This window comes from Carassius gibelio, chromosome A12, assembly GCF_023724105.1.
Source record: "Carassius gibelio isolate Cgi1373 ecotype wild population from Czech Republic chromosome A12, carGib1.2-hapl.c, whole genome shotgun sequence".
Lineage (NCBI taxonomy): Eukaryota > Metazoa > Chordata > Actinopteri > Cypriniformes > Cyprinidae > Carassius > Carassius gibelio.
Window position 1 is genome coordinate 7,737,079 of NC_068382.1, and position 24,845 is coordinate 7,761,923.

At 37.8% G+C, this 24,845-nt stretch overlaps 1 protein-coding gene across 1 annotated transcript in view; it reads right to left on the reverse strand.

Moving 5' to 3' along the window:
- LOC128025033 (sodium channel protein type 4 subunit alpha A) overlaps positions 1-24,845 on the reverse strand; it is a 40,540-nt gene that overhangs the window by 14,789 nt on the left and 906 nt on the right. Inside the window, exons 2-15 of the mRNA XM_052610998.1 lie at positions 10,506-10,809; positions 10,269-10,387; positions 10,075-10,164; positions 9,572-9,700; positions 8,809-8,900; positions 8,270-8,524; positions 7,908-7,971; positions 7,588-7,729; positions 7,306-7,506; positions 3,927-4,085; positions 2,637-2,757; positions 1,760-1,998; positions 1,130-1,303; positions 576-932 (exon numbers count right to left, since the gene is read on the reverse strand). Coding sequence (XP_052466958.1) covers positions 576-932; positions 1,130-1,303; positions 1,760-1,998; positions 2,637-2,757; positions 3,927-4,085; positions 7,306-7,506; positions 7,588-7,729; positions 7,908-7,971; positions 8,270-8,524; positions 8,809-8,900; positions 9,572-9,700; positions 10,075-10,164; positions 10,269-10,387; positions 10,506-10,757 — 2,394 coding nt within the window. The 5' untranslated portion in view covers positions 10,758-10,809. The remainder of the gene's footprint in view (positions 1-575; positions 933-1,129; positions 1,304-1,759; positions 1,999-2,636; positions 2,758-3,926; positions 4,086-7,305; positions 7,507-7,587; positions 7,730-7,907; positions 7,972-8,269; positions 8,525-8,808; positions 8,901-9,571; positions 9,701-10,074; positions 10,165-10,268; positions 10,388-10,505; positions 10,810-24,845) is intronic.

Consider the following 24,845-nt stretch of genomic DNA (forward strand, 5'->3'; position numbering starts at 1 on the left):
ATAACACTGCTTAGTTGTTTGTGATATTTACTGAAGTCCAGCACTATAGGGTGCCTTGCATATGAAAGTTTCAATGTTATGACCAATTAACACTTGGTTACTCAGAGAAATCAGACGCTAACAGCTGTGCCACCTGAATGTCAGCAACAGCCAGTCTGCCATCAGCTGTGCTGAAAATCCTTTGGGTTTGGCTTGGTTGCTATGCTAAATCTTCAGATCAGTACAGATTCAGGGTAACGGTTATAAAGATTAACAGCTTAGCAGTGACAGCAGCTGTCTAATGATAATAGAGTTCCCTTTGAGTGTGAAATAAAATAGTAACACATCAGAGTTGCACTGCAATAAAAGCTTTAGAAGTTCTTGCACATGCAGTGTACTGCAAAAAATAAAAAAAAAAGAGAGAAAAAAAAAACATTTTTTCTTTCCCAGTATTTTGTCTTGTTTTACAGTACAATGTTCTATACATGTGTCTTGATTTAAGAATATTTAGATATCTGTGCTGGAAACACAATGAAAATACCAAGTGATCAAATCAATTGTGCAGTGTGTCAGTGGCATGTCATCAGATAACTTACCACAAGGTTTCCAATGACCATGACCATCATGAAGACTATCAGGCACATGCTCGCTCCCGCCACCTCCATGCAGTCCCACATGGTCTCGATCCACTCTCCACACAAGATCCGAAAGACGATGAGGAAAGAGTGGAAGAAGTCGTTCATGTGCCAGCGGGGCAGCTTGCAGTCCTGAGAGATCTTACAAACACAGTCCTTGTAGCTCTTGCCAAAAAGCTGCATGCCCACCACGGCGAAGATGAAGACGATGATGGCCAGGACAAGCGTTAGGTTCCCCAGGGCACCTACTGAGTTGCCAATGATCTTGATCAGCATGTTAAGAGTTGGCCAAGATTTAGCCAGTTTGAAGACACGTAACTACTTCCAGCACATCCGTCAGAGATGGGCACAAACACACACATACCATGAGAGACACAACAGCATACAAAATTAAACCACATACCATTTACATACTAGGATAAGGTATTTCTTAAATGAATGCATTTTACAGCGAATATACATCACATTAACCATAAAACAATAAAAGAGACTGTGGGGTTGAGATTCAGACTTACCAAACGGAAGGACCTGAGAACAGACAATCCCTGAACATTGGCCAGTCCCAACTCTACCAGGCTGAGTGTTACAATGATACTGTCAAATATGTTCCAGCCCACCTGGAAGTAGTAATAGGGGTCCATAGCTATGAGCTTGAACACCATTTCAGCTGTGAAGATTCCTGTAAATACCTTGAAGAATAAGATTTAATGTGATTTGAGACAGTCCGTTTAAGGCTACTAATAATCTGAATTAATTAATTAACTAGGATTAATACATGCTTTAGAAGTATTTTCATATTAATTTTTACAAATGGAACCTTACTGTAAAGTGTCACCAAAATACACTAATGCAATGTATTACAGTTGCTGTTTACACAGTGCTTCTGTTATTTTGATATGCTTCATATTGGTTTGAGGTTCCATTTTGATTTATGCTGGTTTGGTGCTGATCTCTCGGTTTTTTATTTTATTTTTTTGGTTAATCAGCATGACTCACATGACACAACCAGGGCCACAACTTGATATGCAATTATGCAGCTTGCTACTGTATATGCATACATTTTAAACAGGCAAATCCTCAATATTCATATTTTTTTACAGTTATTTACTGTAACAGTAATCCATAATTATTGATGAAACACTAACCAAGTTGCCCACTGAGAGAACATGTTCAAAATCCGGACTCATGGGGTAGTGCTCCATGGCCATGAAAAGTGTGTTGAGCACAATACAGATGGTGATACCTAGATCCGCAAATGGGTCCATCACTACAAAATGAACCCACTTCTTAAATATGATCCAGGAAGTGCAGCAGTCCCATTTAAAGAAAATATCAGCAAACTTATACCAGCCAGGGGGACAAGGTCTCTGAGCATCTTCCAACTCTAGGGAGACAGAGAGATGGAAAACAATATCTGAACAGTTTTAATTTACAGTGAGCAGTGAATGAACACCGGCAGAGTGACAGCAACAAGTTCTAAAGTCAACCCATGGCTCTGAAATAGCCCACAGATTAGCACCACTCAGATGAAGTTAACAGGTTTTTCTCCACACACAACGTGCCTGGCCTCTGCTAAGGATAAATCTCTATCTCCAACAGACACTCTCAGGCTGTTCTGTAAGACCATGGCAAAAAAAATCTTGGAAAATGCACTTTAAATAAAACTTTAGGGACCTACAGAGTGCCTGTCTAATCCCAGTGCATTTACATCCCCATTACTAGGACTTCACAAGAATTAGTTGTGGGTATTCAGCATGTCTTTGATCATGTCATGGCTATAAATGCACTTACTGATGGGCATGTGTAGTTCATGGTAATAATAACCATTTTTTTTTACTTTTGTGTGCCAGACTATTTTGGTCCATGATATTCTAGAATATCTGGACAAGCACAATACATGGAAAAAAAAGTTTTTTTTTTAGACATGCTCCTCAGTGACAAAGCTACTTCATAAGGTATCCAAATTAACATCCTATTAATTTGCAGTTAATAAGCCCTCAAGGACTTTCTTCAAGCTAGTACCCTCCATAGTTGCAGTGAGCACACTGATAGCACTAGCTGTTCTCTTGCAGAGTTTGGGCTCGTCCAGGTACTGCATGCTGTGTTTGGAGCTCATGGACTTGTGGTCCTCTTCAGCTGATAACTGGAGGACAGATAAAACAGTACAGAAGTCATCATAATGACAAAACATGGTAAAAGGCTAAACTTTGTAAAGATTTCAATGACTAAATAAACAGAAAAGAGACTTCTATTTAATATTCAGTCATTACAATGAGCTCATAATTAATCTGAACAGATAGTACTAGTCTGTGCATGTACTGTATGTATGCATCAAAAGCTCATTAGATAATGATAAACAAATTCTGTCAAATTAAAACTTTTGACTGGCTGTGCATAACTAATACACTAATCAGAGGTGTAACAAATCCTGAGAAATTGTACTTATGTTAAGGTACAGATACTACTTTATGTCAAAATTGTTTACTACATTGAAACTCTAAATACCTACCCTAAAAAGTGAAAGTAAAAATTATCCACATTTAATCGTACTGGTCACACTTTAGTTTGGGGACCAGTTCACACTATTAACTAACTATTAACTATGACCTTTGCCTCAATAAACTCCTAATTTAGGAAGTTGATAAGTTTAGGTATTGGTTAGGATTAAGGGATCTAAGATATGCTCATGCAGAATAAGGCATTGATATGTGCTTTGTAAGTACTAATAAACAGCCAATATGCTAGTAACATGTATGCTAATAGTCAACTACTGAATTGTGAGAATTAGTCCCTAAAATAAAGTGTTACCATTGTACTTAATTATTAAAAAGTTGAAATATTCAATATTCTGAAATCTGTTACCTGAGTATTTTCAGCAGATGATTTTACAGTGATTTAACATTTGAATATAGTGATTTTCTAAACTAATAAACAAGACTAATCATGAACCGTGTTCACTCTTGATTCAAGTTGATTAATCTGTGTTGATTTCTATTATAAAAATGTAAATGTGTCTGAAAGGGATAGTTCATCCAAAAATTAAGATTCTGTCATAATTTACTCGCCCTTATAACATTAGGATAAATCAAATGAAAATGTGTATTTTTAAGTAGAGTTACACAACATATTGTATGTATTTTGTATGTTTAGATCTTAGTAAAATGATACGAAATAGAGAAGTATTATTTTTACCTTTTAAATGTAACTGAATAAAAATACAGATTCCGTAAACAATACTCAATACAATCATTAAAATTACATCACATCTTAGACTAATATGTTAATATCTTCCTGTTGTCAAAGTTATATCACCTCTTTCTTAAAGGAAGATCTGTTGACGACAAGGCGAGGCACTATTCGGCCATTACAGTCCTTTATTACATCATCTCCACCAAGACTTTGCAGGGAACCTGTCCTGTTTGACCCTTGACTTTGTGTTGTCTGGCTGGCCAAAGATGCTTTACTGCCTGTCTGTAATTTGTGATTTTAATAAACAACCACATATCAACATACTGTACCAGTGTAACTGTATACATGTAAATCAATGAATAAGAAGTGCATTGGGCAGTCCCTCCAGGATTTAGCAATTCTGCGATTGCTGAATTTATCGCAAAATCAAGCAAACTCTGCAATTTCCACAAATGCTGTAAATTTTTCGGAATTGTTGCAGATTTTCAGAAGATTTAGGTTCAGTGTTGGGCAAGTTACTCTGAAAATGTAATCAAATGACTGATTACTGATTACTCCTTTAAAAAGTGATCATGTTACTGTGCTATTAAAGCATCTATATTCACAGAACACTGTTATTTAAATAAAAAAGCAAGCGGCAGCTGCGTGAATGGCTTGAAATGGCAGAATGTCAGCAAAGAGCGCTGCATTTATAATGTCTAAAAGACATCTCAATTCATTACAATCTCACAAATCTCTGTTATAACACAATAAATATATGCATTACGAATCTTTCATAATGTCTACAATTCGTGTGTTATAATGAGAAGATTAGTGAGCATGCAAATTTCAGCACTGCATTACCCAACGCTGCAAACACATATAGCGTAGTCTACGTTTAGTTATTTTTACATTATTACTTGACTCAACAGTGCTACATCCTTTTTACAATCTTTAGATTATAATACACTGCATTCTGTCAGCAATGTAATGACTCCAGCTTGTAACTATACTCTAATTACTATTTAATAAATTATAACGCGTTAAATTACTCAATTACTAAAAAAGTTACAAAAAACAGTAATGCATAACTGACCAACACTGGTCCCGTGACATCGTCGCACATTCTTACAGGCCATTTCCACTCCCTAATATATATAAATTGAAAATATTAAATTAAATTATATTTAGACATTATGAATGAAGTTAACTTTATCTGGATCAACTACCCAGATAGCACAAGTACATCTACAGTATAAGACGTCTGCTATGGTCAGTTTTACATGCATTCTAATAAATGTTTATTTGACACCTGACAGGAAACATCTTAGAGCCGTATGAGCAAGCACTCTTAAAAATACATTTTGCATATGTAAATGCAGACATCAAATAGACATCTCTGAGATGTACATTAGTGTGAGTGCTTTACTGTCAGGTGCTGGAGCCACCTTCTGTAGAACTTAATGGCACTGGTGCTGGTGTCCTCAAATGTTAGTCTGGAGCCCTACAATGTTTCTTGAAGTCAGAAAAGTCATAACACTGTTGGATGAATGTTGTCTGTGGTATATTTGAAAGTGAAAGTGACATGACATACAGCCAAATATGGTGACCCGTACTCAGAATTCGTGCATTTAACCCATCCAAAGTGCACAAACACAGCAGTGAACACACACACTCCATGAACACACACCCGGAGCAGTGGGAAGCCATTTATACTGCTGCGCCTGGGGAGCAGTTGGGGGTTCCATGACTTGCTCAAGGGCACCTAGAGCTGTGTTTCCACCGCAGGAACTTTACCCAGGAACTATGGACTTTGGGTTGGTACTCAGTGTGTTTCCACTGCAGGAACCAGGAACTAAATAAAGTTCAGGGTAAAAAAATGCCCCTCAGAAAGTCCCTGCTGGCGAGGTATTACTTTTTCAAAGTTCCGTAACTTTTGGGGGCGGAACTTGGGCGCTAAACATGCTGATTGGTTGAGTTCACGCAGCATTGTGATTTCGACCACCATTAATTCGGATCATTTTCAAAATATTACTGTTATTTTGTCATGAAATGTGATTTTAAAAGTATTTCAGGCGAGAATGTTGTTTAAAACTCAAATCTGTGGTTTATTTATAAAGACAGCGCCTATTTAAAAATTTTAAAATGATGTGAGCTCCACGTGATCAGCGAGAGCTCAGTCCTCATGTATCCGCCAAGAGTAGCCTCACATCGGCTAGACCTTCTGACATGTGCCGCTGGCTCAGATGTCTCTTTAGTGGTTAAACATAAAATATAATTCGTTTTGGGTAAATCTAAAAGGTAATATTTGGTCTGTATTCAATTTATCTATACGTTAAGATGAAAATAAAAATGCTAATTTATATAATATTCAGTTTCATTGTAATGGCTGTATATATATACATATCCCTGAACTAAGTACATGTCTGCAGCTATTATTATGTTTAAATGAAAACGAAAGGAGGCAGTGGTATTTGATATCATAATTCATTTTATTGTAAATGTAAAGTGAGGAAAAATGCAGTAGCCAAGACGAGCTTACTGATGTTATCAAGTACGCTGCTGTTTGCAGAATTTCCGGATTTGCGTCATCGCGGACATCACACTACCGAGTCGAAATGCACAAAGTCTGAACTACTGAGGATGCAAGTCCTAAATCAGCGTACTTTGTATTGAGAAACGCGCGCAGACCTACATCACCAGTCTATTTGCCTAATCTTCCCGGTACTTTAGATCGCGGTGGAAACGCAGAAAGCAACAGGTCTGTAGTGATGTACGATTTTTTTAGGATGAATGTTTCTAATTTGTATATTGTAGATTATGTATAGGCCAAAGGGGTTCTCATTCTCAAGTCAAGAACTGGTTGCATCGGTTTTCGGATTATGAGGTTATAACTTTTCATGATTATGAGGTTTTTAACTTACTAAAGTTATGATTACTGACTTTATATATTTGAATGTTTGATAGACTTGATGCCATTATGTCATCGCCAATGACATCATTACGTCAAGCGTAAAAGAACCGGTGAACCGTTTTTTTCAACCGGTTTATTGAATCGAACCGTCCGAAAGAACGGGTTTGCGGAAAAGAATCAAACTTTCCATCACTAAGGTGGAAAAAAGTTAATGGGGAAAAAGTTCCTGGTACAAATGTTCCGGGTAATTTCGGTGGAAACGCAGCATAAGTCGTGGTATTGCCAGCCCGAGACTCGAAGCCACAACCCTAGGGTTAGGAGTCAAACTCTCTAACAACAAGGCCACAACTTCCCACAGCTTCCCACAGTTTTCACTGCAAAACAATAAGAAATGCCGCAAATATTGCCACAAATTTTTAGAAAAGCCACTGCAAAATCAGTCATTTTAGGCCGCAAAAATCGGGAAAAAGTTCAGCGAAATCCTGGAAGAACTGTTTGGGGATGTGATATGCATTACATTGTGAATCTGAGGTAACATTAGTCTTCAAGCTCTTTAAGTTATATACTGTAACTGTATTTTAAAGTAAAACCATATGCTTGTCACCTGACCTCTTGCTCTTGGTTCTTGAGTTGCTCAAGTAATCTTTGAAACTCCTCTTCTTTCTGAAGAGCTTCAGCCAAGGTGGCTTCATTCTGCTCATCATATGCCATCGCAACCACAGCCAAGATCAGATTGATCAGGTAGAAAGAGCCCAGGAAGATGACCACCACAAAGAAGATCATGTAGGTCTTCCCAGCAGCACGAAGGGTCTAAACAAGATGGAAATGGAATTTAATTTGCATATACTATTCCAACAGATGAACAAACATAAAAATGACTTGTTAACGGACCAACTGAAAGAGATTCTCCCAGTAGTCCTGAGTCATGACTCTGAAGAGGGTGAGAAATGCCCAGCCAAAGTTGTCATAGCTGGTGTAGCCATAGTTTGGGTTTCGTCCAGCCTTCATACACGTGTAACCTTCTGGGCACCTCCTTTTATTACATGAGACAACAAATCTCATTAATCTTAATTTTTTCATTCATAAATCTTTGTTGCTTTTATGATTTTATAAATTAACTAGCTATTGGAAATAACTGAAAGTACCTTGTATTACACACAAACTATATTAAAGTACTAGCATTTTTAATTACTAAACATAAACAAACTTACCCAGCATCAGAGCTGTTACCACATATTAAAGCATCTAAACTTCCTTCCAGAAAGTATTGGTTTTCTGCAGAGTATAATGAGTATAAAAATAAAGTTTATAGCCAAAAATAAATTAACATTTTTATTTATTACAATTTTCATTCTATGTGACTAGCTAAAAAAATAAATAAATCAAAAATTCACAAAGCAAAAAAATCCTATACCATTCTAATAGTTTTCACATGTCAAAAAAAATATTATTATCTTGCAGTAACAATCACTGTTAGTCTTTTTTTAAACACTGTTAGTACTGTTGTTATAACTATGTGATGACATAGTTGAGTAAAAATTGGAAATACTTAATAACATTGACCTGACTTCACCTTCATTGTCTATGTACGCTTTGAAATCGAAAGTATCTGTGACGTTGAGGGTGGTGTCATTGACCATGGTGGAGTTGTAGTCATCAAAGATGGTGCTGTTGGCAATGGGCCAACGGATGCACTTGTGACGTAAATTTCCCATGAACAGCTGAAGGCCAATGAGGGCAAATACAGCCAGTGCAAACAGAGTCAAAATCATTACATTTATCATCTTCTTGACAGACTGAATCAAAGCCCCAACGATGGTTTTCAAACCTGAGCAGAAAGTGCAACGTGAGAGCTTTTAGAAACTAACTAAAAAAATTGATAATTTGAAAAAAATGCAACAAATATTTTTTGTTGTTGTTGTATATAGTATGTAAGACAAATAAAACTACAATGCAAAGGTGTCATTCATTTCCAGAAATAAATATTTGCATACAAAGGTATAAAAGAAAACCTTTTTTTTTTTTTTATATATTTGCTTTTTTGTGGTTCTCTGGTTTTATATTTTGTTTGCCTTTTAAAGTACTGTAGCATTTCATACATCTATTACATACCAGGAATAACTGTGATAGTTTTGAGAGCTCGAAGCACACGAAACGTCCTCAGTGCTGACACATTACCAAGGTCGACAAATTCTGTGATGTACCTGGAAACAATCAAACCTCAAATCAGCGAATGTATAATATGCCTAAAATACAGAAAACATATGGGCCACTTTTATAATACTTAAATTGTGCTTTTGCATACATTTTGAAACTTGAACATAGAAAATGGATCAGCAAAGTTTTCAGTTTCCCTCTCACATCAAAATCCACCAACATACTTGTTTAGGACTGCTTTTGACTGTTTTGGCTTAAACAGTGCTTGATCTGTGCATATTTCTCTCCTGATTTAGGCGAGACAACTTTTTCACTGTAAAAAGCAATATTGTGGATAGAGGACTTGTTTAAAGTTAAAAACACCCTAATGATAAATTGTTTTCTTACAAACACTCAGCTTTTTTTTCACATCATTAGACTGAGTGACAAGATGAATTGATGTTAAGTGATGGACTGGAGTGGTGTGGATTTCTTGTGGATTATTGTGATGTTTTAATCAGGTGTTTGGTCTCTTATTCTGGCGGCACCCATTCACTGCAAAGGATTCACTGGTGAGAAAGTGATGCAATGCTTAATTTCTCCAAATCTGTTCAGATGATAAAACAACGTCATCTTGAATGGCCAAAAAGGATTTTTAAGTAAACTATTTCTGTAATAACATATTCGTATGTGTGTATGTATATATAGTCGTTCTGTATATATAAATTGAAATACTCACGCCATGCTAATCACCATGAAATCAAGCCAGTTCCATGGATCACGGAGGAATGTGAAAGGTCCGATGAAGAAGCCTCGAGACAAAACTTTGATTGTTGCTTCAAAGGTGTATATACCAGTAAAAACATACCTACAACAACAAATAAATATATAGATATCAACATTTCTTGTGAATAAATTAGCATAAATATGTGTTGCTGTGTTGCAATTATAATATGTAGTATTAATACTGCACATATATATAATAATATAAATATAAACCAATATAAATCTGTTGCCCAAGTATACATTTTTCTATTACACATATGGAATAATTTTAAAATACTAATAAAAAATTAACCAACGCAGATATGTATAATTATTTCACATGGATATTTTCCTTTTTTTTATTGCTCAATAAACTTTAATCTCTCCAAAATTATTTATGTCTTCTGCTAGTCATTAAAAGATTTAGAAAAGTCACTTCCACTAAAAATGTGTGTGTTCACATGAGGCAGCTCTTACTCGACAGTTTTACTCCAGGGTGGGGGGTTACTCATCGTCATGAACACGCAGTTGGACAGGATGGTGATCATGATGATCATACTAAATAATTTGGAGTACAGTCAAGGTAAATATGGCAAACAGCTAATGGCATTCTACTGCATCATTATCATCATTACCAAAATGCTATCAAAATGACGGCATGAGAAGGATATGAATGTATAAGAATTTTGATGGCTCCTCTTCTGACAAGACTGAAAGGACTGATACAAAACAGTGCTGGTTCAGCAGTGAACCTGAAGATTGTGTTTCCCTTTGTTATGACAATAAAAGTCTGTAAATGAGAAAGAGGTTAACACAAAGGCTTAAAAACAATTATGGATACCAGATGAACAGAGGTTTAGGTTTAAATACAGAGCACTGTATTTAAAATTTATGGCTTTGAGACTGACTTTCTGTGTTTTATAGAAGGGGTCTAGGTCCTCCAGAGGAGTGTTGAGGAGATCCTTTGGTGGGTCACCATAGATCATTGGGAGGCCCTTTCCTGCCTCCAGATCAATGCTCGGTGCCTGTGGCACCTCCTCAACCCCCTCTACTTCCTCTCTGGTGCTCCTCTCCTGGATGAGCCTGTCGATCTCCGCCAGCGACTCCGGGGTGAATCGTCGGAAGACGTTGGTGCCTGTGGGAGGGAGCAGGCTTGCCATCTTGGCATCGCGAAGAGATACCACCACAATGGGGAATCTCTACACCAAGCTCCTGAAAGAGAGTGGAAATATATTTGAATTATGACGGATTTACCATGGACTTCAGAAAAACTTTCTCCATTCCAAAACTTGCTTACATTTGTTTGTTGTGGACGTATTGCAAGAGATGCAAAAAATTTGAGCTGCTCTCCCTAGTGAATTATTCAAGCATCTATAAAGAAATCACCATATTTATTTGTATAGTGCTTCACATAATACAGATTGTTTCACATTAATAAACTGTGAAATCAACAGTGTTAAAATGTACACAAAAATGTTTGTGTGTACACAAACTAAACAAACCAAACTCTAACGGCAAACAGTCTCAGTCTGAACCAAAAGCTTTTTGGAATGAAACCCCTCATCAAAAAGCCTGGGACAGCCTTTTACTTTTCACTTTCTTTTTTCCTTTTAAGTACAACAATATTGGCCAAATATGTACATTTAGCTGACACTTTTATCCAAAGCGACTTACAATTGCTATCTACAGTATGTCAGAGGTTGCACGCCTCTGGAGCAACTAGGGGTTAAGTGTCTTGCTCAGGGGCAAATTGGTGTCTCACAGTGGATTCGAACCTGGGTCTCTCACACCAAAGGCATGTGTTTTATACACTGTGCCAACACCACCCCATGTATAGTACAGCCTCACTGTTCAACAATATCTCCATGTGGACATGAATACATCTAAAAAAAAAAAGTGTTTTGTTTAAATGGACCAGTTCATTAAACCCTAAGACAATAACAACTAAAAGTGTTCTTTATTGAGTATAATATGTGATACATCAGGCTTTTATGGCTTATGTAGTAGGATATGGAGCATATGAGAATTTGGAGCTCATACTTGAGGAGGAAAAAATACCTTCATTTTATTCAGAGGCACAAACTGATAGAAAAATATGTAATTTGGTGCAGTTGCTAAAATTATATGGCCAAAAAGTCAAATAAAATTCTGATAGCTTGTAAATTAAATAAATGAGATCTAATGACAGTAGCAGACTACTAGCATTTAATGCCAATAAGCTGTCACTGAGTATCTCCTAATAAATATTGTTATTATATACATATTTAATGCTTAGTTATATGATTAAGGGATAATCAAGTAAAACGGTTGTTCCAGTCCAGTAAAGGTTCATCATAATATAAAAGTTATTTGTACATTAACTTAAAATCAAATATTTCACAGCAACAAAAAAAAACAATTATTTATATATTATAAAAAATATATTAAAAAGTTATTCTAAATAGCTACAAAATATATACTAAAAAGATCTACTAAATGTGATAATTTACTCAAAAGCAAAAGCAAAATCAAAAGCATCAGATCAATTAGACAACAGAAGGATTTTCAGCAAAGTTTTGATCTTGTTGATCATTTAGAGGCCTTGTGCGTATCCAATATGACACAGCAGGCTGTATAAGGTTAAGACTCTTTGTTGATTTCAGATTGGTTATACATAAGCATAAAGTAGAGATTTCTGACAATCTTGTGCTGTGAGCCACTTCCATTCACATAGGGTGACCATATAAGCCATTTTCCCAGGACGCATCCTTGCCAGGATTTCTATATTGCCTAAAACATCCAAATTAGTTTTACCAATAACATGCAGGTATGGTATAAAATCAACCAATCGTGGCGTGTGAGAAGGTGAGATCTACAGAGAATGATCAAAGCAATGCAAATACACGTACATGTTAGGTGTTTGTTCGTTCATTCAACTTGAAGCATCGCTGCGCACCGATCATTGTATGACACCAAAGTACCAAGAGAGTGATTTTAATGCATAAGGAGCTGTCTGCTATGCTCTCTATAGCTCTTATGAATGTCATACAATGATCGATCAGCACAGCACAAACAGCCAAAATCTGGATATTTTAGGCAATATAAAAATTCTGGCAAGGACGCGTCCTGGTAAAATGGCTCATATGGTCACCCTAATTCACATTAATAAGGTAATGAAATATATAGTATTTCTAAACAATAACTGTACACCACTGAGGTTTAAAATGTCAGTTAAGATGACTGTGGACTGCCAGGAAAGGCTGCATTACAAGCTGACCATGAAGATGTATGCCTGGCTGACTAATACACCCTGTAAGACATGAGTTACTACTACCAGCCAAACCTCCTTTCTGCAATGTTTCACCTGTAAGAGAAATGTGTCAAAGCACTGATAAAGTGTGCAAGACAAGCAGCAGTGGGATATTTTCCCACAGTGTCAAAGAGAATTGAACATTACCTTAGAACATCATATCACTTATTAATATAGCAGACGCAGTCACCCAGGCCAACTTACATAGATCACGATGTGTTCACAGAGACACAACTAACGGCAGCCCACTACTTCAACGGAGGAGGCTCTGTGTGTCAGGTTGCCATTTTGTTTCTTTCTGTTTCAACACACTCTCTAATGCGAAATACATAGCCTCGATTATTAATTCTATAATGCCCTGATTTAACCATATAGAGGCAATTTAATTATGTTTCTGACGGAACATGCTGTCAGACTGAGTAGCAAAACATACTGCAACCTGGCTGGTGCTTATAGAGGAAGCTGCAAAAACAGGAGTAAAATAAATGATTACTTGCTTAAATGGAAGCATTTGGTCTTGACAGTGATCCTTACAACTTATCAAAGAACTACTGGTCCATAGACATTGACATGTGGCCAGGACATTTGTTTTCAATGCGGATCCAATACACAAAGCGAGGCCTGAACACTTTATCTGCTGGAAAATAACTAGATCTTAATTAAAGAATCACTTATACTACCTTTATATATCATTTCACACAGCCCTACAACTTGTTAAAGGAATAAGACATTATATGAGCAATATTCCTTTCTTTAAAGCTGCTTTAAACAATGTGAAGAGCTATGCAAATTAATTTGGCTTTACATTTGACTTAACTTGACACTTGGTCACATTTCAAGAATTAGTGAAATTACATTGACTGCTAAATTAAAGAATGTGTGTACGTGTTTTTGTTTTGGTGAATTATAGCAATTAATTTGCTTCTGTAGCCTTCGAAAAGATGCCAATGTCTTATTGAACCTATTCTGTATAGTCAGTCACACAACAGCTCTTTCTCATTTTCAAGGTTTTTGGTTGGGTTTTACCACAGTGATTTCCGCCTACTGTGATGTCATGTGCATATCCTCTATATCAGTGATTTCCAAAGTTCAAGATTTATGCAAGAAGGTAACAGGTACAAGCAAATGTAGATTTAATAACAAAATAAACATAAACAAAAAAAAAAAGTTTTAAAAAAGTAAGCGGCAGCTGCCACACAGCAAAACTGTAGCCAATCAAAGACATTTCAGAATCCACTCACGACTGAAAACACAAACGTTTTTTTCTGCAAGCTAATCCTCTCATTATAAGTGTAGATGCAGTAAGTAAGATAAATAAGAGATTTATTATGCAGTGTAGAGAGATTCATTAATTATAATGGAATTTCCCTGAGATTGCGATGAACTGAAATTAATGAGTGACAGCTTTTCAGAGATGAATAAAGTGCTCTTTGCATGCTTTCTTGGCTATAGAGGCTATAATACATCCAGAATTTAAATAAAACTTTTTCAAGCTGCTAAATAGACCAACATAGATATGTCAAAATACATGTGCATGAAGGCTAAAGCACAGCAGAACAGAACATGCTGACCCTTCTGGAGCTCCTTACAGGTCAGATAAATTTAAAAAGAAAAAGTAAAAGATTGAAAACAACTTCTTTATATTTTATTATATATTCCTGAGTCAGTCATAAAATCACTTCCAGGTTAAGTGGTAATTAGGTTTGTAGCCTATGTTGGCCATTGTACTTAATGTGCTTTAGGGGTACAACTGCTTGTCACTGGGGCAGGATCCTCAAAGGGACACTTTTGTACCTTCTTAACCCCTAAAGCAGTGTTCACTGTGGCCATCCTTAAAAATATTTTGGTTTGCAGTAACAGTAATTTAAAAACAAAAACAAAAAAAGGGTCGGTAGGTCGGTCTATTTTTGTGATGGTGATGACGTAGGTATGAATTTAAACACATTAGCATATCGTGACGTCACTGACTGGGTCTTCAGCCCGTGCCTTCGGGCGCATCATTGCAAACCTCATTTTGATGCAGGCTATATAGACCACAAACAAATTTAAATCTTTGTCAAAAACATGTTTATTGCATGAATTTCAGGTGAGAAGAAAAAAAAATTAGGTACTGTTATACTGTTTTACTTGCATCCACCGCTACGAGTCAATGCAACCTACGAATGAGAGATAGTTTACTTTGCTTTCTTGGGTTGTCACTTCCTGTTTGACTTGAGTGACAAGTGTTCATTGAATCAATTGTAAAATCGATTTTGCATGTCTAAATAAGTTTTATATGGCAAATAACACCAAATATAGGCAAATCCAGGGACAACAGGCAGGACTAATGTAAAGATTCAATATATTGGTAAAGACCAATGTTTCTGATGATTTATTGGTGTGAAGTTACGTGCACAATGACAAACAGGAGTGCAACATTTTCGAAAAACAATAAGCAGAGTGGACTGCCAAAATGCAAAACATTTACTGCAGGCTTCAACATGGCTGTGTTTACGAAAAAAAAAAAAAAAAATTTGTTTTTCGAATATTCGTCGGATTTAAAATAAAAATTAATATTCGAATGCAAAAACGTTGGAAATAAAGGAAATAATGCAGACAGTGTGCGGACGGCCGAAATATACTTGATCTTTATCAGTGGCACACGAGATGCGATGATGTTGTATGTGGCATTGCATTATAAGGTTATGTTAGCCTATCCAGTTAAAGCCACTTCAAAAAAAAAAAAAAGAGAGAGAACATCAATGTGGAGAAGATCTTGTTTACATCAAAACTGAAACCAAGCCGTTCACACAGAACGCATATTTCGCACATTTTCTTGAGGGATAGCGTTGGACTCACGTCTCACACAAGAGAGCCGCATGTTTAGAAAGACATGTAAAATTTATGTATTTAATTTAATTTTCTAAAAATATCTCGAGACTTTATGTTGGGTTTTTATTCCCCACCCCACTGCATCTCAAGTTTTTAAATGAAAAAATGTATTCTGTGTGACTGGTTTTCGGCCCTTTTTATTTATTTAACAATGTATGCATACATGACGCTGTTTTGTTTATAGTTTTTTTAAGCAACTTAATTAATAATAATTGGTTCATAAACATTATTTTAAATATTATGTTGTTTTTTCACAGCCATGTATTCTAATGCTTTGAATAAACATGCAGTAATATTTGCTCCATGCGCTATATATATAATCTTTATATATATATATATATATATATATATATATATATATATATATATATATATATATATATATATATATATAATCGCTATATATATAATATATAATTTTGAGGCCTCAGAAGAGAAGCAAAAAGCTTTTCTTCACCCTAACTCAAATTATGCATTTTAAATTCGAATACAAATCGAATTTTGATCATATTTAAGTAAAAAATCTGAATTTAGTTTCCCAGCTATTTTGACAGCCCTAGGCGATTCAAGGCCGAAACTGTATAGGGACTGAATACCATGTCATGATTCTGCCCTCGTGTCCTTGATTTTTCCCTAGTCTTGAGGCAGGATCATGACAGACCCATGCTTGTGTTGTCTCGTTCCCTTGCCCCGCCCCCCTTGTTAACCTAGTCGTGTCGTGATTGCTATCTGTGCCACCTGTCGTGTCTTAATTGTTCCCCTATTTAGATCTCCTAGTGTGCTCTGTCTTGCGTCAGTTCATTGTTCATCACTTGTGATTGTACCACATTTGTGATTGTGATTGTTCCTGAAGAAGTGTTTTGTATTTCCGTGAGTGTTTGTTTATAGTTAGTGTTCCCCTGCTTTGAGTCTTTGTTTAACCCGTTAACTCAGTCCTGTTCAGTTATTTTGTATTTCCCTAGTCAGTGTTTTCCCCCTCGTGGGTTTTTGTTTTCCCTTTTTTGTTAAATAAATCCTGTGTTTCGTTACTTCCTGTCTGCACCTGAGTTCCTCCCTTACCAAGACCCTGACAGAATGAACCGACCACCAAGGAACTCAGCAGGCAGGAGGGCCTCTGAGCTTCAGCGTCAGGCGGAGTTCCGGAGGCTGTGCTGGACGTCATCCCCCACCGACAGGAAGGGGGTCACCCTCCCCTACTCGCCCGAGGGGGAGTGGATCCTCCGCAATTATGCCCGGCTGTGGGAGAGTCTCTCCCAGGAGGAGCCACAGAGGTCCCCCCCACCTACCCAGCTGCCAACGATCCCAGAGGGTCGTCTCCTGGCCGTCACAACACTGGGGGAACAGGCAGATCCCTCCCAGAGTCCTGAGGCGCCTTCCATAGCCAGCAGTCTCCCCATGAAGCGAGGGAGACGATTGTCGTGGGAGTCAGCCTCAGAGTCTTCAGCGTCCGAGTCTGCCCTGCCCGAGACCAAACTCCCCCAACCCGCCTCTGACCCAGCTGTGGCCTCTGCACCGCGCCCAAGGAGGAAGAGGAAGAAGAAGGGGCCTGCCGGCCCTGTGACCCTGTCTCCTCCCGAGCCAGCAGCGGAGAGCGCTGGCGTGCCCGTGCCAGCAGCGGAGAGCGCTGGCGTGCCCGTGCCAGCAGCGGTGAGCGCTGGCGTGCCCGAGCCGGCAAAGAAGAAGGCTGTATTCAAGTCAGCAGTCGTGAGAGCGGAGGAGAGAGCCGCGGCCGACTCTGCAGCAGAAACTCTAGTACAGTCTGTCTCATCTCGTAAGGAGATGCCAGTTATCCTAGCTGCTAAAACCTTCTCAGATTATTTGTGTCCTCTTGTCCAGATCCTAGAAGTCCCCGTCAGTCCTGTCTTGTCCCCAGACCCTGTCCCCAGAAGTCCCGAGTGTCCAGCCGTTGTCTCCCCGTGTCCTGTTGTCCCCCCGTGCCCAGCTGATGTTGTCATGTGTCCTGTTGTCCCCCCGCGTCCCGTTGATATAGTCGTCCCTCGTCCAGCTGTTGTCGTCCCTTGTCCTGTGACCCCTCCTGTCATGTCCTCTGTCAGTTGTCCCGAGACCCCTTCCCACCCCTCACCACCCAGACCTGCCCGGACCCCTCGTCGTCAGCCTTCGGCCTGCCCTCCTAAGACTCCTGCCCCACCCACCCACCCTGGTCTGTCCCCCATGAACTTTGTGGTCCCGCCTCCTCCCCTTCCCTGTTTGTTTTTTTTGATTTGTCACCCTAACCCTGCCATTGTGTACTCATGTTTGCCTTTGTTGTTATTTGTCATGTCTTGTTGGTTTGTGTCTGTGTCCCAGTCTGTCATGTCAGTCATGTCCCGTGTTTGATGTTCCCTTGAGGAGCGTCTGGAAGCCGCTCCTTAAGGGAGGGGTTCTGTCATGATTCTGCCCTCGTGTCCTTGATTTTTCCCTAGTCTTGAGGCAGGATCATGACAGACCCATGCTTGTGTTGTCTCGTTCCCTTCCCCGCCCCCCTTGTTAACCTAGCCGTGTCGTGATTGCTATCTGTGCCACCTGTCGTGTCTTAATTGTTCCCCTATTTAGATCTCCTAGTGTGCTCTGTCTTGCGTCAGTTCATTGTTCATCACTTGTGATTGTACCACATTTGTGATTGTGATTGTTCCTGAAGAAGTGTTTTGTATTTCCGTGAGTGTTTGTTTATAGTTAGTGTTCCCGTGCTTTGAGTCTTTGTTTATCCCGTTAACTCAGTCCTGTTCAGTTATTTTGTATTTCCCTAGTCAGTGTTTTCCCCCTCGTGGGTTTTTGTTTTCCCTTTTTTGTTAAATAAATCCTGTGTTTCGTTACTTCCTGTCTGCACCTGAGTTCCTCCCTTACCAAGACCCTGACATACCAGCTGAATTCACATTTCTGTTGTAAAAAGAGAAACATTGTGCAGAAGTATTATTTGCTTTTATGCATGTGTGTTCTGGCTCAATAGAAAACTAAAGGGTGCCCAAGCTGCAGTTGCTCTGTGACGCCTGTTCAAAAAAAGAAGATAAAAAAAACCTGGACGCGCTCCGAGAGAGGGTCGTTTAAATTAATTTCCTACTTTAGTTTTCGAAACTTGTGTTGGTTGATTCGTGCAATAGATTTTCGAACATAAAGTGACATTCGACACGGTCACGGTTTTAGACTAGACGGGAGAAGGGATTGGAAAAGATCTGGGCACAGTTTTTCCAGAGCTTCGTGCCAAGTTAAAGCGGTGTCGAGCTGTTTTAATGAATTTTTTTAGATGTATTATGGTGCCCGAACCCATATGACTTTAAACAGTGACCGTGAACATTTTGTTTACTGCAGCCGCAGCCATCATTACCAAGCGTGAACCGTTGACTCTGACAAAGAATGAGATGAAGCGAACGCACAGGCCATAGTGTGACATCCGTTAACCAATAGTGTAAACATAGATGAGGTCCCAGGTTTTTTTTAATTAAAGAAGATTGCCTTCATTTGAATGTAGGCCTAGGAAATATATTTACAATACTTACTTAAATATAATAGTATTTTATTGCTTTTGTATTAGTTGTTTGAAGAGTAAAAAAAAAATGGTCGGTCTTAAAGCAAATTTACCATAGACCAACGCTACTTTTGCGTCATCGAAGGGTAACGGCCCGTTTTGAGGGAAAACAAACGGATTCCTGATACAGAACTCGCTCCAGGGACCTTTTGTTTTTCATTGTTTCTGATGTGTACAGGCCTGTCAGACACAATTACAAACAGATTTGTATAATATTATATTGTTTAGTCCTAGGCTGCGAATATTTCAAACTTAAAACCAGTTAACGGCCAAGGTAGCATGCCTAATGAGAGATAACGTTAATCATATAGCTACTAGCAGCTTCGTATTTCTAACTACAACAAAACTGTCAATAGCTTAAATCAAGTGAAATATGATCCAAGTAAACCACCGACTCCTCTTGACATGGCCTCATCGTCTAGTTTATCATACTGTGAGTATGTTAATGACAAAAATAGGCAACTTGGTTATTCCACGAGATAATGGTAACGTTAGATGTCCATATTTGGCCACTGTGTGGGGTCATTAATCCAGTTTTCGACCATTTCAAAGGGAAACCTCTGTAAACACTGTATCCAGTAGCTTCTTTAAATACCTCTCATGGTCCTCGGCCCGCAAAGAGAGTGTGTATGTTTCTGCCATTTTTGCTATCAAGAAATTAGAGCGAGTTCTGTTTCAGGGGAATCCGTTTGTTTTCCCCCTAAAAGGGGCGTTTACCTTCGATGACGCAAAAGTAGCATTGGTCTATCGGCAAGTCGGTCGGACTAAAAGCAAAATAAAAAATTTTTTTTAGACGGTCCTAAATTGACAGGGTCGGTCGGGTTACGGCAAACAAGAATATTTTTAAGGATGGCCTGAGTTTGAGACCACTACCCTAAATGATTTATAAGAGTACCTCATGAGCACATATTAGCCTACTAAATTTAGGGTACATACTACTATTCTAAGGGACTAATTCAATGCTATTCTAAGCTTCTTCTTTTTTTTTTGCACATTTCTTTCTTACAGTGTGAGTGCAAGTTGAATGCACAAATGTGTATTGCTTTATGGGGGCCAAGTATATAGCGTATGAGGGGCTGGGAAAGTGGAAGGCAGGCATACACTGTGTATCACTCTCATACACATGCGTACCACACGAACACTGATATGGTGGCCGCCCAGCTGCTGTGGGCCATCATGGTTCAGCATCGAGTTACAGAAGCTCGATGACTCTGCTCATTCCAGCTTCACAAGCATCGCACCAATAAACAGGCCAACGCGCCAACTCAGCTCCGACCCACACCTCATCTCCCAACACCTAGACTTATGCACTCCTTTAAACACCCGAAACAAATGATCCCTCCCCTTGATCCTTCCACCTACTACAGCACACAAGTTTTTGAGTTTCAACAGCAGGTTACTGTCAATCCATTGCCAATAATTCAACTTGTCCCTTTTCTTTAAAATGTTTATGTTCTTATGTTTGTGACATGAATAACATTTCTCGCTCACCATTTCTGAATTTTTGAAGCATAGGATACAAAAAATTATCATTTTGTCTACACAGTCCATCAACATATTTCAAAAGAGCAATGATTTCCATGATATGTCCCCTTTAAGAGGTTCCTGTCCAAAATGGATTTAGTTCTATGTCATGTTCCCACCAATATTAAGCTTCACTGTGCCATTCTGGAGTAGGGTAATAAGGCACCATCAAGATCTCTATCACTATAGGATGAGAAAGAGTGCCGCCCCCTCCTCCAATTTTTAAGAGTTGGACCAGGGGTCCGTTTCCCCCAAGTCTTAAAATATACTTCTTGCAGAGGCTTTATTAAAGATATTTCTTGATTGCATTAGAGTAGATCAGGTCATCAACAAGTAGTACTATATATCACTGGATAGTCCAGAAGATCATGTCTTTGTTTTCTTTTCTTTTTTTTAGCTGTACTGTCAATAGAGGTTTGTCTAAAAAAGTCTCATCACAGGACAGAAGTATATATGTAATATATATGTAAATAATGCTGTCTGATGACATACTAATATTTGTGACTAGGTTACTTTGCCTGTTACCTGTTGCCTGTTACTTACAGCCAAGAACAAAAGGTAGACTGTTATGCACACAAGCTTCTCCTCATTTGAGTGATTCTTGCAATGTGTAAACAACAATCCAAATCCAAAAAGTGAAAAGATGCAAAAAGACCATCACATCACACTATTGGGATGAAAAAAGAACAATAAAAGCAAATGTGAAATAAAAAGCACAGCTTTACTGTGGAACAGCAAACAGTCAAGGGGTGGCTTTTATCTCTCATTTCCTTTTTATCTGACTTTTTTCCATCTTCATTGTGTGTGGAACACCATCCCTTTTTTTTTTGCAACTTTACATCAAAATGAAAGAGGACCTGACCTGAAGTCACCTGAATCACCTCTTACAAGAACTTTAAATAACTTTTCTTAAAAAAAGACCAGAAACAGACCTGTTAAAATTAGGGTTGGGTAATGTTTTTTTTCTTTACAATACTTGTGCCAAATTGATATTTTTTTAATGATACCAGTGTCTAAACATTGCCTAAACTGATCATTTAAAAAAGAGAACCAGCTAAATTATTAATAATAAATAAATAAATAGATATTTTTTTAAATTGAAAAATATGTTAAATGTTAAAAGTTTAAAGTATATGAAATTATATAAATATATATGTAAATACAAAACACAACTAATTAACATAACAAATTCATAACACAACCTAAGCCACTATTGCTAATCAACATTACAGTACAGAATATAATTTCTGCCCCATTCTGTGATTCTGGAATTTATTTCAAACAATTGGCTGATGTTCTGAACAGTTTAAAAACGCTTCTCATTGCAAGTCATTACAAAGGAAGTTTGCCTTTAGGTATTTGAATTTAAGCACGTTTAATATAGCTAGCTAACAGTATGCTGCCTGCTGCCATCAGAGCAAGTGTTGCATCCACGCTCCTCTGATGGTCTTATTTCCTGAGTTTCCCTGCTTTTTAAGTCAGAATGTGAAAACAACATGGACACTGGATACTACAAATAATCAACATCTGTTTAAGTGGCACCAAAATTAGGCACCAAAATCTGCATTCTGATTTGTCAAATAGGTTTCAGTGCCATATTGGGTTTCAGTTCCCAACCCTGGTTAAAATTGGTCCTGAATTCGTCTCAACATCAACTTTTTCTGAACTCGTCTGAACTTTAAGTTCAGATCCAAGTGTGCTTGTAAAGAACTCTACTTAATATATATTTAAAGCAGCTTAAGTGTCCAAATACTTTCAACACACAATCAATGTTGGCACATGAAACAAAGTGTCACTGACTGACATCCAAAGGGAAAATAAAAGCCTATTTTAACTTTGCCGCAGAGAACATGCCTCGACCTTCAACAGTATTCCAGGGATTGCGAAAGATGTGCATTTCATTACGTTTGAAATTGTTTTAGATTAATTATAAAACCATGTAAGTATTCTGATAGAACTGACATTCAAAAGAGCAAAACACCTCTTCATTACACTTCAGTATCATCAGGAGTAGCTTGACTATATCCATTTATGACTTCTTGACCCCTATTCTTATGTGATAAGTTGTAAACAAATGATCAGCAGTGCAAAGAAGGGATTTTATTACTATAGTGTGTTAACACGAGGCGTGCTCTGGGCCTGTCTTTTTAAGAGGTCATAATATAAACCATGACTCTCTTTAACACTGCCATGTCTAATTGACTTTTCTCTCAGGTCTCTATAAAGCCTCTTGCAAATATCCAATAGTATCAACTGAAATAATAGTTTTTAAATATGAAATGTAAACCATTTAAAAGGTAAATCATTTAATTCAAAATATGAAGATTATAGAAAGGTGTCAATAGCTATTCACTAAAATGTGGGACTTTAAAAACTATATAAAAAGCATATTTGTACATTTGAGGAAACAGAAAAAGGTCTATGTAGCAGAAAGCCTCAGCATGTCAAGCATATGAGCATGTTAACACTACAGATATCATTTACTCCTGCTCATGCCATTTGAAACCAGTATAATCCTCTGTCTTCTGTGTAACACTAAAGGAGATCTGTTTCCTAATGTCAAAGCTGCTTATTTATTTACAGTGGACTGTCAAGCTTGAGACAGTTCAAAAAAAGCATAAATATAGTCCATATGAATTATTCACATTACAAACCCGTTTCCAAAAAAGTTGGGACACTGTACAGATTGTGAGTAAAAAAGGAATGGAATAATTTACAAATTAATCAAAACATTGCTACACCCATTTTACTAGGGCACAGGTAAAACAGCTGAGTCAACCTTATACTGATCTGAGAATCATTTTCTCCGATAATACTTCAGCAATTATATTGTGTTTGTTTTCTATTCATTGTTTAGAATCAGAACTAAATGCCACATTTGTAAACAAATCACTTTTTTTTTTATTTTGAAGGTTTTCAAAAAGGTCTAAATTAGTTTGTGATTCAGTTTTATTCATTCAGACGGTTCACTCACACTGAATCATTTTCAGTGATTTCTTACTCTGAAATAGCAATAATATACTAAATAAAACAAAAAAGCAATGGATTTTTAACCACAATCCATTGTAGGAAACGAAACCTGCAAAAGGATTTTAACATTAGTCAAAAATAAAGAAGCTTGACTGCAAATCTAACTTATATAAATATATCAATAACAATATCCAAAGAGAAAATACAAAATATTGGGGCAATTTTATGATGTTGGCTACAAACAGCCCTAATTAAGATGTCTCATGTTGTGCAAATATATATAACGTCACAACGCTACAAACTCTGGATACACAAAAGGTGTGGGGCGTCTATGAAATGGGTCAAATTTATGTCTGCACCTTCAAAACTGATTCCCCTTTTGCACACATTAGGAGAGAGCTGGTAGGGAGATCACCAGAAGATCACATGGTTCCACCAGTGAAAGAAACCTAAAACCAACACCTTCTGTGTCCAAGAACATGTGATGCCCAGTACTCGCTTACAGAGATAAAACACACTCTAGACAACACATCTTCTAATTCAACCAAATCCACACCAAATTACCAAATAGCTGCTCCATCCATATACCCAAGATGGTATCATATACATGATGGTGTAACTGTTTAACATCTTAAAAAGGTGTTGATCACATCTAGTCTGAGCTTATGGAAGTAACCAATGAAACTCACAAGGTCCAACCTCACGTCTCAATCTTGTGCCTTAAATTTAGCAAGCTGGCACCTCTATGACACAGTGCTATTTACATGAGACCAAGTCGACTTCCTGCAGGAACCTTTATGAAAGGCAAGAGCATAAAACTGAAGCGGGGTTAAACAAAATCCGATCGGAGTGCTTTTGACGAGCGTCTCGGGACCAACAGCCCAAGAGCCTGCATCATCCTACACCTCTGATCAGGGCAACATGGATTAACAGTGGAGGAATGGTGGGGTATAACTGAGCGCTACGAGCATCATCAGCCGAGCCCTGAAATGAAGACACGGGCTATATTTAACTCTGACTCCATACACTGTTGGGATGGGAAAAATAGTACAACTACTCAGTCAGCATCTG